We start from the raw sequence: 18,219 nt of genomic DNA on the forward strand, positions 1-18,219 counted from the left end.
TCTCTTGATGGATGTTGAGCAATATGTGAAACTACTTCCTAATTTGACTAAGAAAAAGGCTATTAAGACCCTCAGTAGGCCTTATATATAGGTTCTAATATTTTTGTTTCGTGTGATATACCCCTGGCTCTTTTGTTATTGTTATACTGAATGTGAATTATGTTTTTATGTTTAATAAATAGATAAAGCAGAGATAAGTATCCAACGAGTGTAAAATAATATGACCCCGTGGGTTTCCCTCCTGTCCTCCCCAGTGTTTGAGTCACCAGCCGCCAATGAGAAAAACGAATAATAAATGATGGAAATGATAAGTACTCATAAACACTAATATATTCTATGGCTTTCTTTCCGTTGCATATTGCATTGGTGATTTGAATAAATCAAATATTTTTCTTCTTTCTCAATTTTACATCAAGACGTTCGGTTGTTGCTTTGTGGTACCAGAATTCTGCAGTTTCCTGACGTACCTGAAGGCATCATACATCCCCTAACTACCCAACATGCACTGCGCGGTCGCCATGTTTCTTGTTGTGGTGATCCGGGAGGTCTGAGTCTGCTCTCACAGCTTTGCAGAAACAGGTTTAGTTTGAGAATTAGACTTGTGATTGTGTTATTAGTGGATTAAACTTCATATTACTATTAATACTCAACATGGCGCAGTACAAAGGAGCTGCCAGCGAGGCTGGGAGAGCCATGCAGCTGATGAAGAAACGAGAGAAAGAGAGAGAGCAGCTGGAGCAGCTGAAGCAGAAGATCGCAGAGGTTTGTAACCTTTCACCCTGAAGTATAACCTGTTTATTGATTATATATTATAATTTAGCCCCATGTGTTTTGTCAAAAAACAATCAGCCGTTATAGTATGGAGGTCTGTGAGGGCCAGCGACCTGCCGGGTCAGTGAAGGGGACGTCACATGTTGAGCCATGATGAGGATCATAACAGATCTTTAACTAAAGCCTGTTTATTATTCCACTAGAGTCTCCTATAGGCACCCTGTCTCTCTTACTTAGAGATAATCCAGCTGTTGTGTGTCTGCTCTGTCTCCTCACAGGACAACATGGTCAAGTCCAACATTGATAAGAAGTTCTCAGCTCATTATGATGCTGTGGAGGCAGAGCTCAAGTCCAGCACAGTTGGTGAGTATGTTCAGTTGTTGCACATGAACCTCCTCTTTACACCACAACCTGTCACCTGCCTGGACCAGAGGATTATTAAGGTGCACTACCTCAGCATCAACCCATCCCCCCCCCCCAGTCCCTGCTCAACTGCCTGCATGAAATTAAAACATGGATGTCATCAAACCTTCTCAAACTCAACAGCAGCAAAACAGAGCTCATGGTTGTGGCCCCTGTAAGGCAATGCTCAGGAAGTTTGGAGATCTCCTGGATGTGGATGGCAGCTCCATCTGCCTCTATTCTCCGAGGTCCGCAACCTAGGTGTCCATCCTGGACTCCAGCCTCTCATTTTAGTCACACATCAAATCCGTCACAATATCCTCCTTCTACCACCTCAAAAACATTTCCCGACTCCGGCCATCACTCTCCGACTCCGTGGCAGAGACCCTCATTCACGACTTCATCACCTCCCGCCTGGACTACTGTAATGGAGTTCTGTCCGGGGTACCCAGCAAAGCCCTGGACCGGCTCCAGTATGTCCAGAACTCAGCTGCCAGGGTTCTCACCCGCACTAGGCCCTGGCAGCACATCACCCCACACTCAACCACCCCCCCGCCACACCCGGCTGAGAACATTCGGCGACAGAGCCTTCAGCGTCGCGGCCCCCGCCCTCTGGAACTCTCTCCCTCCTGAGATCAGAAATGCTTCATCCCTGGGCATTTTCAAAAAACACCTCAAGCACCACCTGTTCATCAAGGCCTCTGATCTCTAACTCTTCCTACACATCACTCTTTTAATTAAAAATGTTCCCTCTGTTTTCTTTATCAGTATGATTTTGTGTGCCCTCTTTGCAAAGCGTCCTTGGGTTTCTTGTAAGGCGCTATATAAGTCCAATTTATTATCATCATTATTATTTTTATTATGGAAATATAAGAACAACATCATTAAGAGAAAATATGCATGTGGTTGGTGTTTTTGTCTTTAGGTCTGGTGACACTGAATGATATGAAGGCCAAGCAGGAGGCGCTGGTGAAGGAGAGAGAGAAACAGCTGGCCAAGAAGGAGCAGTCCAAGGAGCTCATGCTGTGAGTTATTACTAGATATTGATACGCTTAAGTGTCACAAACTAACAGATTCTCAAAAACACTGTCTGTTTTTGAATAATAGTTAACATGTAATAGTGGTTCAGATTACACAACACGTAGTGCTATGATGTTCGATGTTACAGGGACTGTGAGAAATGCAGATCCCACCGTTCTGATTGTATAAAAAAGTCTTTGGTGCACATGAATTGATGTATGTATGCAGAGACAAACTATTGATTGCTGCTCCCAGCAATTCAAAATATATCAGCACCAAAACTAACATATATATAACACAAAATTTGCAGATTATTTCTTAAACACATTATTATTATTATTATTATTATTATTATTTGGGCAAAATTATGTGGACAGGGCTGTCTTTTAGTGTAATTTTGGTGTGGGACTTTTTTTCATGGTTTGAGCTCGGCCCCCTTTAAGGGACGTCTTAATGCTACAACATACAATGATATTTAAGACCAGTGGTTCCAAACCCAGGGGTCGGCACCCACCATGAGGTCCCGAGATATATCTGAGGGGTCACCAGAGAGTTGAGACTATGAAAAAAAAAAAAATACCACCCAACTTCAGGCCTCTAAAATCATTCAGTTCAATTCAATTAGTACAACTTTATTAATCCATTAATTAGATTTGTGGGTGTAAGTAAAGCTTCTTCTGTTTCAAAGTTGCGAGAGACTTCATAACTGTAACCTCACAAGCCAGATGGTATTATCAATTCCTGATTTATAATAAGTGCTTTCCCAGAATACAAGTTGTCCTTAGTTGCATTTAAGGATATTAATGCTGATAGAAGCTTTTCCAAGAGTGGAACTAGCAGCGACATTAAAAAAACAAAACAAAAATGAAAAAGAAAAACATATAATATATCTCTCCATTCTTCTAGTTTGACAACACATGACACAACATGGTTGAATGTCCAGCTGTTTTAAGTTTCAACTGTTGCGAGAGCCTTAAAACAAACTTCATCCACTGCACGATTGATTTAATATTCTCATGGAAACAATCATATCCAAGCTGAAAGGAAACCAGATTTATCTTCAGGGTTCGTGCTCTCGAACTGTTTTCTAGAAGATCGGCACTAAATAGGAATGAAAACAACAAGCATTAATAATAACATAGCCAATATGACAGAGGCAGCTTATACACCAGAGGCCAGCAGTAAAACCAAATCTTGTTTTTCCACACTCTATATTGAAGACACATCTAAATAGGTATGTAGTACCTATTAATCAGTGTGTGATGATGATGGTATGACCATCATTCCTCTCTGTCATATGTTTTTATCATTATTTATGCTTTATGTGTGCAGCAAGCTTGAGAAGCAGAAAGAGAAGAAGAGAAAGGAGGAACAGAAGAGGAAAATAGCCAGTTTATCATTCAATCCGGAAGATGAAGGAGAGGAGGAGGAGGAAAACGAAGAGGAAGAGCAGGATTGTGAGTATTGTATGTAAGAATGTGAAAGCACTAAGTAAATAAGAAACGCAATGCAGAGAATCAGTTTCAAGTCTATACTGTACCTCCTCAAGCGTTCTTCATTTCATCTGTGTTGTGCGGCTTAAAGGGAAACGTTCCGTCTGTTTGTTATTGTGTCCAACCAAGTCTCAATCAAGGAGACGTGTCCTTCTGAAATCTCGCGAGAGACTTGCTGCCAGAAGACAACGGTGGAAATGTGAGTCAGTGTTGTAGAGAGGAGTGGTAAAATGGTACATGGTGCATTTATTTTGTGCCTTTCTAGTCTTCCGACACCTCAAAGCGCTTTGTTGGATAGGAAGGGAAGATGAGGCTGAATATTTATCTGCGAGACTTGGTTAGACATAATAACAAACAGACCACATCAAGTGAATGGTAAGAAAAAAACGTTGTATTTCTCTAGGGTCATTTCCATCATGTTGTCAGACACTAAGAATTTCAATCTGAGCCTGTCAGTGGCAACAACAAGCACTTCAATGAACGTACGTTGATGGTGCGTAATTGCCAGGAAGGATTACATTGCAGTCCGTTTAGCGGCATGTCGTCTGCAGCATACTCCCTCAAAACTGGACCAGTTTCAGAAATTGTTTTCACTTGCTAGTCGCTTGGACACCAAAACATGAGGTAAAAGGGTTGAAAATGGCAAAGTTTCCCGTTAACAAGATATTTCTCTCCTAAATCTGTCAGTCTGATTTGGTCCAAGCTACAGCTTCATTAGTGAATAAAAAAAAATGAATATTCAAATAGGTTCTTGCAGGGGTTTAAAATGAGGAGTCCAGTCAAACTAAACACAGGTGTTCGTCACAGGCAATGAGTTGTTGCCGCATCAAAGTCATCTCTCAAGTAAGGGGTAATGTACAGCTAGCGGGTCAATGTTGTTAAAGAATCCTTCACAACAATGACCCGCTAGCTGTACATTATCCCGCTTATTACACGGCTACTTATTGAAGAAATCAATATTTTGACATAAAAACGGTCCTCCAGAGTCCGACATCTGAACTTCGCCCATAGCAACGGTCTGTTATACATAGCAACGGTCTGTTATTCATAGCAACGGTCTGTTATACATAGCAACGTTCTGTTATATATATCAACGGTCTGTTATACATAGCAATGGTCTTTTATACATAGCAACGGTCTGTTATACATAGCAACGGTCTATTATACATGGCAACGGTCTGCTATACATAGCAACGGTCTGTTATATATATCAACGATCTGTTATACATAGCAACGGTCTGCTATACATAGCAACGGTCTGTTATACATAGCAGAGGTCTGTTATACAATGCAAAGGTCTGTTATACATAGCAGAGGTCTGTTATAGAGAAATTACAGAACGCAGTACACCGTGATTGACCAATTGGAATCGAGTCTTCAACACAGCTGTGTAATAAATGCATTTATTATATGAATATAGAAGGTATAGAAGGTTTGATGACTTCTTCCTTGTAAAAATTTGTGTTTTCATTTTTTTTTTTTTTGCTTATTTATTGTGTGATGTTCTAAGCAGTGATAAGGACCCTGCTATACTGTACTATGTATAAACATTATATGTATATAAATATGCTCAAATCATAACATGTCAAACTGCAGCCCAACAGGCAACAACAGCTGTCAGTGTGTCAGTGTGCTGACTTGACTATGACTTGCCCCAAACTGCATGTGATGATCATAAAGTGGGCATGTCTGTAAAGGGGAGACTCGTCAGGTGTGGCTCCGTATGAGTATTTTAAGGCACTACTTATATCTTAAAGGAATAGTTTGACATTTTTGGTATTACGCTCGATTAGATGACATCATCAATACCACTCTCACGTCTGTAAGCTAAATGTCAGGCTACAGCCAGGAGGCAGATAGCTTAGCTTAGCATAGCATAAAGACTGGAAACAAAACTGGTCTTTTTTTTTTTTTTTACACCTTTTTTGTATGGATTAAACAAGATAAAACATGTTAATTAGAGAGTTAGTCTAACAGATGTTTGACTTTGTCTCATAGACTCTCCAGTTAGGAAGAAGAAACTGGGGAAAAATCCGGACGTGGACACGAGTTTCCTTCCTGATCGAGACAGAGAGGTGAGGTGAAGGTATGACTCTGTTTGCCAGAGTCATTGGTTCTCATTTCTTTACCGTGTGATGACATAAGATTGCAATTCTGGGAATATTTTAATTCATATGAGCGAGTCATCACATTGCAGATTGAACTGTGAACGCCGGTAGGATTTAAAGGTCAGTTTTACATGGCAAGCTGCAGAAAAAACACACAAGCCAAGCAGTAGTAGGGCAAGAAGTAAGTGGTAAATACCAGGCTAACCAGATATACTTTCACATTTTTCACAAGATTGACAAAGCCAGAACACTTGTGTCTGGTGGCTCAGTAAGAAAGTCTGTTCATCCAGTTAATACACTGGTAAATTTGTCATTTTTATACTGTGACATGCCCATTTGTTATTATTCCAGTTTCTAATGTTCTTTTAATGCAATATGACCCTCCTCAAAAAACCTGATTTGAACTGCCTCTTGTGTTCAGGAGGAGGAGAATCGTCTCCGAGAGGAACTCAGGCAGGAATGGGAGCTCAAACAGGAGAAGATTAAGAGTGAGTGTCAGAATGACTCGTTACTTCTTAAAGCTGCGGTGGGTAGAAACGGAGTAAATGTGATTAAAAAAAGTTATTTTTATAAAACAGTCACTATATCCTGACAGTAGTGCATGAGACAGGTAATCTGATAAAAATCATGCTCCTCTGTGTCCTCCGGTGCTCCTAACGGCATCTGCAGGATTTCACAGACCGGAGGAAAACAAGCAGTCAGAGCTGATCTCGAGTCTGCTGTCCAGCTGCCGTCTCTGAGCAGCTGTCAATCACTCACCAAACGGTCAAACTAGGCAGCGCTGATGAAATATGAATCAATATTCTGTTACGTTAATGCCTATTTCTCTCCTCACATGTTCTCAGAAACATCTTGTAGTGTACTGTTTAGCTGTAAAATGAGAAAGTTTGTGACCCGGCAGCCATGTTGAGATCTCTTGGGGAATACCTCACATGACCTCACATGACCGGAGCACAGCCAATAGGAACGCTCTCTCTCTCTCTCTCTCTCTCTCTCTCTCTCTCTCTCTCTCTCTCTCTCTCTCTCTCTCTCTCTCTCTCTCTCTCTCTCTCTCTCTCTCTCTCTCTCTCTCTCTCTTTCTTTCTTTCTTTCTTTCTTTCTTTCTTTCTCTCTCTCTCTCTCTCTCTCTCTCTCTCTCTCTCTCTCTCTCTCTCTCTCTCTTTCTTTCTTTCTTTCTTTCTTTCTTTCTCTCTCTCTCTCTCTCTCTCTCTCTCTCTGAAATGACCTGTGATTGGTCAAAGTCTCCTGTCACAGGCTAGATTTTCTAAAGCCTGAAAACAGAGCCATGAGGAGGAGCAGAAGTCTAGTCTTCTCTCCTCTCAGAACACTTGAATTACAATATGCTGAACGGTTATTATGGGATTTTAGCCCAATGATGCCAACAAATTTCTGCCTACAGAAGCTTTGAATTCAGTAATATATATCCACGTAACTTTAACTATAACCACAAGCGGAAATTCTGTCCCAGTTTGGACAAATGTCTCAGCTTTGGAGAATTCCTCCCTTTTTTTTGTCTTTTCCCTGCTATACGAACAAACATACACTAACACTCACTGTCAATCCAAAATAACGGTGTGTATCTTTTGTCTTCAGGTGAGGAGATTGAGATCACATTCAGCTACTGGGATGGCTCTGGACATCGTAAGACTGTCAAGGTAAAGCACGATGAGCTCCAACGCTTAGTCACTGTTTTCACTTAACTCTAAAAAGCCACAGAAGGTCTGAAGAGTACTGATAATTAGTTTAGTTCCTCTCTTCAATGTTTTCATCATGTCTTTGTGTGTATTTCACCTGTAGATGAAGAAGGGAAATACCATCCAGAACTTTCTGCAGAGGGCCCTGGAGGTCCTCAGAAAGGACTTCAGTGAGCTCAGGTGAGACACAACTCTCATCATCGGTCACATCCGTAGTAACAACCGATCATCCTCTTCACATGAGTTCTTCTGTCCCACCTTTCCTCAGGTTGGTTGAGAGTGCAGGAAGAAAATATTACCTGACAGATAATTATTGAAATGGCAAAATGAACTTCAATCAAGAACTGAAAACACACCTGCGGTCAAAGCAACACAAGTTTTTGAGCACCTTGGTAGTTCAGTGGTTACAGCGCATGCACATAACTGCAACGTCGGAAGTTCGATTCCCGCCGGGGACCTTTGTTGCATTGTCATACCCCCCCCCCCCCCCCCACCCGTCTCTGCCCTGTGTCCTCTTTCTGTCAAACTGTCCGACAAAGGAGAAGAAACATCACCTGCTGCACCAGGCACAGACAGAGGAGACATTATTCTGGGAACAGTGAGTGGGACAAAATAATCTCACCTAAAATGTCCACTTGCTGTCTTTTTTCTAAATCTTCAATCACATCTCACAGTCTTTTTGTTTGGACCCTGAGACGTGGTTGAAAGCTCAGAATCTCTGATCTTACTTGAAAAAACCCCCACATACAACAGAGATGGAAAGAACCACATAATAGAAGTTGCTCAGATACACACACACACACTTTATGTCTCTGCAATGATAGCATTAAGCATTGTTGTCAGTGTCTGACTGATAATAATTAAATCCCCCACACACACAGAGGCTTTAAACATGAAAACTGTAATCAGTTTTCCTTCTTACACTTTCCTTACGTGTTAAAACTAGGGATGCACGGATACCGATACCAGTATCGGGTATCGGGTCCGATACTGTGCTCATGTACTCGTACTCGCAAAATGGCTCAGATATAACGGCACCAACACCACTTAACGGCAGCGCAACATTAACCTCTCGTCACCATGTTTCGGGCCGGGATCCCACCTCAGCCGGCGCGCTGGCCCTCACTTTCATTGCGCCACGGGGTTTTGCTTTCACCCTCTGAATTCGCGCCTGCGTTAGACTCCTTGGTCCGTGTCTCAAGACGGGTCGGGTGGGATGCCGACATTGCCACAGACCCCTGGGGCCTTTTACATGGGCCGCGGCACGACACGGTTGGGGCGCACTGAGGACAGTCCGCCCCGGTCGACAGAGCACTGTAAAGCTGCGGCAGCGAGCCACCTTCGCCCGAGCCTTTCCAAGCCGACCTAGAGCCGGTCGCGGCGCACCGCCTCGTATGCGGGACTCCCCAGCCTGCCGTGTGTCGCTCACACCCTCCAGCTGGCTGTTAACGAGGGTCTTTTGGCACAGAGAAGTACTCGTATCGGTACTCGGTATCGGCGAGTACCCAAATGTAAGTACTTATACTCGTATTCGGTCTGAAAAAAAGTGGTATCGGTGCATCCCTAGTTAAAACTAATGTTTATTATGCCTCTGCACCTGCGACAGCCGTGGCCGGGGACATCGCGTTTTCAGGTTGTCCGTCCCGTTCGTCCCTTTCTTGTGAACACGATATCTCAGGACTGCTTGGAGGGAATTACTTCAACTTTGGCACAAAGGTCCACATGGACTCGAGGATGAATTGATTGGGTTTTGGTGGTCAAAGGTTATTGTGATCGTAACTCAAGAATTCATATGCTAATTATGCCAATACCACACAAATGGAATAAAGGATAAATAAAGTGATGTCCTTTTTGGACAGACATGGATGTAAACTGCTACTTGATAGGTTTAGTGGAGGTGCTAAATCTAGTGGAACTGGATTTCTTCTCTGTGCAGGTCTGCTGGAGTAGAGCAGCTGATGTACATCAAAGAGGATCTGATAATCCCACATGTAAGTACCGACACCCCCCCACCCCCCATGAAGTCCACAGCTCAATAGTTGCTTTACTTTGTAACGATTTGGTTTGTTTCACTTCACTTTCAACGTTTAAATGCTACAGCAAATTCAACACCTCTGATGTGCGTCTGTCTTCACACTCCAACAATCACTCTCTGGTTGCACTGGTAGACTTTATATTCCACTGGAGTTGTAACATTCCCAGACTTACCATTTTACCTTTGTGTCCTTGACCTGCTGTGAGTGGTTTTTATGTCTGCACTTGGACTCAAGGACGAACTGATTAGATTTTGGTGGTCAAAGGTCAAAGATCACCGTGATCTCACTAAACACGATTTGGGCCATAAATCAAGAATTCATATGCTAACTAAGAATATTTGCATTTCCTGAAGAAAATGCGTGTGATTGCTGCATCTGTTGATGGTCGCCGGCACCAGCTTCTGAGAGAGTCCCATACCTCCATAGCTCATTAAAAGCTCTGTGTAGACTTGTTGTTTATTACTACAAAAATGTGAGGATATTATAGTCTAGAGATTGTTTAAAAAAATGGTTTTAATTTGTTCAGCAGCTGTGGCATTTTCACTTTTTTGAATTTGATCATACTTTACCTGTTGGTCTCATTCAGCACCACAGCTTTTACGACTTCATCGTTACCAAAGCCAGAGGCAAATCTGGTAAGTGAACACTAACAGCTCTCAGCTCTTTCACATACAGTACCTTCATTTGTTTTTACGTATAGAAATAACATTTAACCATAAGTATTTTTTTTCTGTGCAATATATGGAACAACATGAACATGAGAAGCGTCTCGAGACAACTTCTGTTATGATTTGACGCTCTATAAAAATAAATAGAATTGAACTGAATTCAGTGTTTCCTGCCTTCTCACTCAGTTCATCTTTTCTTTTTTTTTCACAGGTCCTCTTTTCAGCTTCGACGTCCACGATGATATCCGACTGGTGAATGACGCCACCGTTGAGAAAGATGAGGTGACGATTTTATTTTACGGCACAAACAAGAGATTGTTAGAGGACAGAATTGGTTGATCTGAACCAGTGTCAACCTTAATGCCAAAAGAAACTGAGATGACCAATAGATGGTCTCTAAATCAGTCAATACAATATAAAAAAAAATCATAAGAAATACGAAGACAGACTGGGCTTGGTTCATTACTTAAACAATATTTCTGTTTTATTTATTGTTGGATGGAATTCTTGAATCAATCGACAGATTTGTCTGTTTCTTTCATATTTCATGATCGGCTGCAGCCCGTTTCTTCATGATGCAACATTTATATTTCTTTCAATTTATTTTTCTTGCTAAACCGATTTCTGCTCTCCATATTCATGGTACAGGACTTGGTTATATTGATGCTCAGTTGGTTCTTCATTCAAATATCCTGTACCTTTTTTTTATTGGGCAGGCAGTGCACGTAACTTTTAAAAGGCCATGTCAAAGTTAACCCAGTTGTGTTATTTTGCCTGAAGTCTCATGCAGGTAAAGTGGTGCTGAGGAGCTGGTATGAGAAGAACAAGCACATCTTCCCCGCTAGTCGCTGGGAGCCGTACGATCCTGAGAAGAAATGGGACAAATATACGGTGAGATTTTGTCAGCATGCTTCACACAGTTTGCCCTCCTCGATCATTCAAGTTTCATCTAATCTTAAATTTGATCTTTCAAACACGTAAAAAGGCCGATGTGTATTTTCCACAGAAAATAGATTTTAACAGTAAATTGATAACCCGTTTTTTTCAGAGATTGACAATTTTGTGTGCATATTTAGTAGCAAGGCCACTGGGCGTGATGTGTAGTATGTACCTGCTCATCCAACAGGCCTCAGCAGTTCTTCATAGTGTTCTGGGATTTAATCTCTTCTGACCTCAGTGTGCTCTCATCGTCATGCTTCTCTGTTCGGGTTAAACTGCCAGAGAAACTTAGAGAACAAGAGGCTACCCAAATTAAGTGTTTGTCACGACGGCAGTTAAAGGTGTGGTCTGCAATTCTGGAGACAGACATTGTTATTTGAACTAAACACTCAAAAGAAATATCTCCTCCCATCAGTGCTCCTTCACAACAATAGCATGTGCCAGATTTACCATCCCCTCCTGCTGCCACAGCCTTTCTCTTTATGCATCCATGTTCTTCCCTCCTGTCCTGGCTGGAATAGTGTTGTGTGGCTCAGTCCGAGCCACTTTGTTTACCATTTACAGAGCCAGTGGCTGTGTAGGAACACCAGATTCTTCTGTCCTGAAAAATCCTGTCAGAACATGTATTCTTTTCCAAATTCTACTCCGTGTTGTTTCTGTTAGAAAAGATGAAGAGATACAATCTCACAGCATTCCCTCCCATTCAGCTCACCATGTAGTATAGTCATAATAAACATACTGAATAAAATAAAGTGAATATATTTGTTGAAAGAAAAGGATGAAAGAAGATTCTAGTTAAGCAGTTTTTAGCCCATGATTTTGAACACTACAGTAAATACTTTTGTATGTACTATTGTTGTAACATTTGTTAAAGCGGGTAGCTATAATCAATATTTTTTTATCAAAACAGAGGATGTAGGGGTGGGCGATGTGGCAAAAACACCATATCACGATTTTTTTCAGGCAGGATCACGATCCACGATCTTATCACAATATTTTCATGCTGGTTTTAAAGACAATTTTGCAAGTTACTGAACATTACAACCAAACTAATTTCCCCATTTAAAAAAAAAAAAAAAAAAATCCAGCCCTATAAGCTAATAAAACATAAGGAAAAAGAATAACAGATCATTAAGGCCAAACACATTTTAATATAAATATGAACATTCATCAAGAATTTTGACTTGGTTTAGACTTTTGCATAAATCCCATCCAAAAATGAACATTGGTTTCAAAAGGTAAACAACAACACTCAAGTAAAGTGCACTCTCGCTACATAACATTGAAGGAACAGATCTACAGGTGGAATATCGACAGCCGTAATAATTACTACTGTCGGCTCTCTCGTCAGATAGAAGGGTCGACACATCACTGACAGAGCCTCTAAATCAGGGGAACAGTGACTCAGTGATTCGGCTGTTTGTACACCAGCCATTATGCACTTTTATTATATTCTAATACACCCATGGGCTGTATGCTGTCAGCCTGTACCGTCTGGATGGATTAACATCTCTGTTCCCAAACAACCGGCTATCGGCCAGTAGCTAGTAGAGCTAGTAGCTAGTAGTGCTAGTAGCATGACAAAAGACCATGAAACAACTTCTTCTACATCCATGGTCTGTGGTCTACTGGACCCCCTTCTACATCCATGGTCTGTGGTCTTTTGGACCCTCTTCTACATCCATGGTCTGTGCTCTATTGGACCCTCTTCTACATCCATGGTCTGTGCTCTATTGGACCCTCTTCTATATCCACGGTCTATGGTCTATTGGACCCTCTTATACAGACGTAGGCAAAGTTGTTGGTAACGTTCCGTTAAAGAGAGAAAAACCCACAATGGTCACTGAAATAACTTGAAACTGACAAAAGTAATAATAAATAAAAATTCACTGAAAATTAACTAATGAAAATCAGATATTGTTTTTGAATTATGGTTCAGCAGAATCATTTAAAAAAACAAACTAATGAAACTGGCCTAGACAAAAATGATGGTAACATTAACTTAATATTTTGTTGCACAACCTTTTGAGGCAATCACTGCAATCAAGTGATTTCTGTAACTCTCAATGAGACTTCTGCACCTGTTGACAGGTATGTTGGCCCACTCCTCGTGAGCAAACTGCTCCAGCTGTCTCAGGTTTGAAGGGTGCCTTCTCCAGACTGCATGTTTCAGCTCCTTCCACAGATGTTCAATAGGATTTAGATCAGGGCTCATAGAAGGCCACTTCAGAATAGTCCAATGTTTTGTTCTTAGCCATTCTTGGGTGTTTTTAGATGTGTTTTGGGTCATTATCCTGTTTGAGGACCCATGACCTGCAACTGAGACCAAGCTTTCTGACACTGGGCAGCACATTTCGCTCCAGAATGCCTTGATAGTCTTGAGATTTCATTGCACCCTGCACAGATTCAAGACACCCTGTGCCAGATGCAACAAAGCAGCCCCATAACATAACCGAGCCTCCTCCATGTTTCACATTAGGTACAGTGTTCTTTTCTTTGGATGCTTCATCTCTTCGTCTGTGAACATAGAGCTGATGTGACTTGCCAAAAAGCTCCAGTTTTGTCTCATCTGTCCAAAGGACATTCTCCCAGAAGCTTTGTGGCTTGTCAATATGCATTTTGGAAAATTCCAGTCTCGCTTTTTTATGATTTGGTGTCCTCCTCGGTTGTCTTCCATTAAGTCCACTTTGGCTCAAACAGTGACAGATGGTGCGATCTGACACTGATGTACCTTGACCTTGGAGTTCACCTCTAATCTCTTTGGAAGTTGTTCTGGGCTCTTTGGTTACCATTCGTATTATCCGTCTCTTCAATATGTCATCAATTTTCCTCTTGCGGCCACGTCCAGGGAGGTTGGCTACAGTCCCATGGACCTTAAACTTCTGAATAATATGAGCAGCTGTAGTCACAGGAACGTCAAGCTGCTTGGAGATGGTCTTATAGCCTTTACCTTTAACATGAAGGTCTATAATGTTCTTTCTGATCTCCTGAGACAACTCTCTCCTTAGCTTTCTGTGGTCCATGTTCAGTGTGGTACACACCATGATACCAAACAGCACAGTGACTACTTTTCACCCTTTAAATAGGCAGACTGACTGATTACAAGTTTGAAGATACCTGTGATGCTAATTACAGGACACACCTTAGTTTAACATGTCCCTATGGTCACATTATTTTACATCTTTTCTAGGGGTACCATCATTTTTGTCCTGGCCAGTTTCATTAGTTTGTTTTTTAAAATGATTCTGTTGAACCACAATTCAAAAACAATATCTGATTTTCATTAGTTCATTTTCAGTAAATTTTTATTTATTATTACTTTTGTCAGTTTCAAGTTATTTCAGTGACCATTGTGGGTTTTTCTCTCTTTAACGGAACGTTACCAACAACTTTGCCTACGTCTGTATATCCACGGTTTGTGGTCTATTGGACCCTCTTCTATATCCATGGTCTGTGGTCTATTGGACCCTCTTCTACATCCATGGTCTGTGGTCTATTGGACCCTCTTCTATATATATATATAATATTTTTTATTTTTCAACACAGGCTATTTTGGTAGAGACATTAAATATGACAATAGAATAGAAATAATTTGTTTGACTTTAGTACAGCACTCTGTAGATGGATGTTTTACTGGCATCTGGTAGTCACCTTCAGTCCAAAGTGGAGAAAGCGTAGCTGCTGCTGTGCACTGATGTTGCAATGGAACAACCAATTAGCTTGCACTTCTTATCAATAGTTCTCACAAGTTCTTTGCCATGAAACCGATTTACAGGAAACTTGCTACAGTCATCCATCTATACTCACTCTACAAACCACTAAAGTCCGTCTGACTAGACTTTCTGCCATTTTAATTTTTTTTTTACATCTCCTAAACCATAGGTCCGATGTGTACCAAATTTTCTGTGTATCATTATTGGACCAAGCTTATCAAAAGTTATCAGGAGCTTATTGATATCTCATTGATTTTTGAAGATAGTGACCAATGAACTTTAATAGGGCCTGGCCTACCACATCAATAGACCTAACAGCCCGGACACACCAGGAACGTCAGGAGCGCGTGGCGGCTGCGTGGTTCACGCGCCAGGCGTTCACACGAGTTGCATTTCAGCTGCGTGTCAGCTGCGTGCGTGCTGCGTTTCCGCTGCTGCAGCTGCTGCTGTCAGCCCTTTCTTTCTACATAGAGTTTGCCTTTTAATGGCCATTTCATTTCATTATAAATATAATTTATATTTATTTTAGACAGAGAAAGGTTAAGAAACGTGTGGTAATTTGTAAATGAACGGCAGTTTCGTGCCAATTAATAAACCTTTCTAGCCAAGACAAATACATGACAGTAATGTTACATAACTTGGTAACACACAATACAGTATATGTACCTTGTGTTTAGAGTGCATGGAGAAATTCAAACTCACCTGGAAGAAAACATGAATGCTTTTAGTCCTACATTCATTGTATTACAACAACAAACACTTAAAAACACAAAATGATCCTGACAAGACTTTTTTCCACCTGTTTTTTTCTCACTTGCCTCTCAGGGCTTCTGTACTGGACATGTTAAGGACACGGTCATGACTGAATATTATATTACAGCCCGGACACACCAGGAATGTCAGGAGCGCGTGGCGGCTGCGTGGCGTGGTGGCTGCATGATTCACACGTCGGGCATTCACACCAGCTACATTTCAGCTACATTTCAGCTGCGTGTCTGCTGCGTGTCTGCTGCGTTTCTGCTGCGTTTCTGCTGCTGCAGTTGCTGCTGTCAGCCCTTTCTTTCTACATAGAGTTTGCCTTTTAATGGCAAATATAAATAATATTTATTTTAGACCGAGAAAGGTTAAGAAACGTGTGGTAAATTATAAATAATAGTAGTAATCCACAATTAAAACCCGGTACTATATAAATTCATGGAGCTCTTCAAGTCACTGCATGTTCTAGAACATTGTCCAGCACCTATTTCAGAATAAAAGCCTCGAGTTAACAAATGAAGGAATTCTGTCCACAGAAAAAATGCTCGAAGGCTTTTATTTTGAAGTGAAAGCAGGAAGTGTTGATTTAAAAATAAGTTCACTTTTCTTTCATCTCCGTAACATATTCTACAGATAGACATCAAAACTGTAGTAATCCTGCTGGTATGATGTTGATATACAGTCAATAGATCACCTTCACTGTCTGTTGCTGCTGTGAAACGTGCGCGGCACGCGTCAAAAATAGGCGAGACCTCTATTCTCTAAAAGAGATGCAGCTGAGACGCGCGTCTCACGTGGGCAGTGTGGCTGCTTTAACCTGTTAAGATGGACGCCGAAATAAAAAACAACAGGTAACGCAGCCGCCACGGGCGCCTGATGTTCCTGGTGTGTCCGGGCTGTAACTCCACAACTGCTGGGCCAATCATCAAGAAACGTACAGTTTAAATAAATAATTTTGAACATACCCTGAATGTTCCATTCAAATTGACCACAAGGGGGCTCTACAAATGCAAAAAAAAAATGGCCTTGGTATAACGCAAATCCGACTATAAATAGAAAATGTATGTATCCAATCATTAGAAATTGCACAGGATATGTTTCATAATACTGTTGAACCATGTGTATAAAATTATTTTGAAATCACCCAATAGGAATGCGCCATCAGTTCCAAACACATGCATAGGCCTGGTTTTAAACACTTTTAAACATGTGGTTAATGTTGTAAATTGAAACAAAACAAAACAAAAACCGCAACAAAACTACTTGGTTAGGTTTAGTAAAAAAAGCATCATGGTTTGGCTTAAAATTATTACGACATTGAAACAAAACAAAACAAAAACCGCAACAAAACTACTTGGTTAGGTTTAGTAAAAAAAGCATCATGGTTTGGCTTAAAATTACTACGACATTGAAACAAAACAAACAAAAACGCAACACTTAGTCTCACATGGGATGCGAACAGCGGGAAAGTCCAGTGTTTGACCCATCCACTGCGACCCATCCGCCCCCGCTCCCGCCCCCGCCCCCGCCCCCGCTCCCACACCCCTGAAGTGGACTTTCTCGCTTGTTATACTCGTTATGCCATTAACATTATTATTCCACGTAACTTTCATTAACGGTCGCTCAACATACTACGTGACCTGCTCTGTGCGTCCCGAGTCACTTACTGCGTCCTTCCGCGGACTTTACAAACAAATTTGTAATACGTCAAAGACAAACGTAATCCACGACAAAATGTTTCACTTCAAACATCATTGAGAATGCATTTTTAGGAGATGGGCTGGAGCTGTTGAAACAAGCCCCCAAAATGTTTTGAAATTGACCAGTAGGGGGGTGACAGCATTGCAAAAAAAAGGGCGTTTCCTGGAACAGCTTTTGGCCGTAGATGAATGAGCATCTGTCCAATCGTCATAAAACCTGTTAATTATCTTTAAGGTGTTGGAAAATGTCAAAGGTCTAGACACCTCGCAGCTTTCAACGTCTTACGGTCTGTGGTGGCTTGAAGCCCAGAATCAAGCTTGCAGCTATATTTATCAATTTATTATTTAGTTTGGATATTATATGTTATATCTTTCATATTGTCTTTTTGTTTTTCAGATCCGGTGAAACAGTGGCCTTCTCAAGTCTCTGGAATTCTTGAAGCTAAATTTGTTGTTAATTTCCATCTATTTTACTCTATTGTAACATATTCATCAATACTTTATCAAGATTTGATAAAGTATTGATTCATAATTTGACTTGGTATTTGAAATACTATTTTTTTTCCGATGTATTTGAATTGCCAATGCAATGTTTCCTGTGAAAACAACCCCAACATCCATATGTGAATAGCTCATAAACATGTTGTAGCTTCTATGCTTAATAAAAATGAACCTGGCTATGACTCTGGACTGAACAACACTTGGATTCTTTGGCCTCTTTGTTGAAGAGATGTGCATCATTCCTGCGTGTGTTTATGCTGAATGTGAGCGTGGTTTTCTTGGCTCTGGCTACTAACCGTAAAATGTGTTTGAGAGCCAAACCTGCTACGTGCCTCCTAGTCCCACAACACAACATGAACTAGTCTGGCAGCGTAACTGTTAAAACATGTACAGCAGGCTGCACCTCCACCCATCGCCT

At 41.2% G+C, this 18,219-nt stretch overlaps 1 protein-coding gene across 1 annotated transcript; it reads left to right on the forward strand.

Annotated features, from left to right (window-relative positions):
* Positions 1 to 504: 504 nt before the first annotated feature.
* Positions 505 to 17,983, forward strand: fam50a (family with sequence similarity 50 member A). The gene is made up of 13 exons (XM_074642492.1): positions 505 to 762; positions 1,050 to 1,134; positions 2,099 to 2,198; positions 3,526 to 3,650; positions 5,685 to 5,761; positions 6,216 to 6,282; positions 7,388 to 7,449; positions 7,592 to 7,668; positions 9,425 to 9,479; positions 10,111 to 10,159; positions 10,404 to 10,474; positions 10,973 to 11,083; positions 17,698 to 17,983. Exons 1-13 carry the CDS (start codon positions 652 to 654, stop codon positions 17,704 to 17,706), a joined length of 999 nt encoding a protein of 332 aa, XP_074498593.1. The 5' UTR covers positions 505 to 651; the 3' UTR covers positions 17,707 to 17,983.
* The last annotated feature ends 236 nt before the right edge of the window (positions 17,984 to 18,219 follow it).

Source organism: Sebastes fasciatus, chromosome 8 (assembly GCF_043250625.1).
Source record: "Sebastes fasciatus isolate fSebFas1 chromosome 8, fSebFas1.pri, whole genome shotgun sequence".
NCBI lineage: Eukaryota > Metazoa > Chordata > Actinopteri > Perciformes > Sebastidae > Sebastes > Sebastes fasciatus.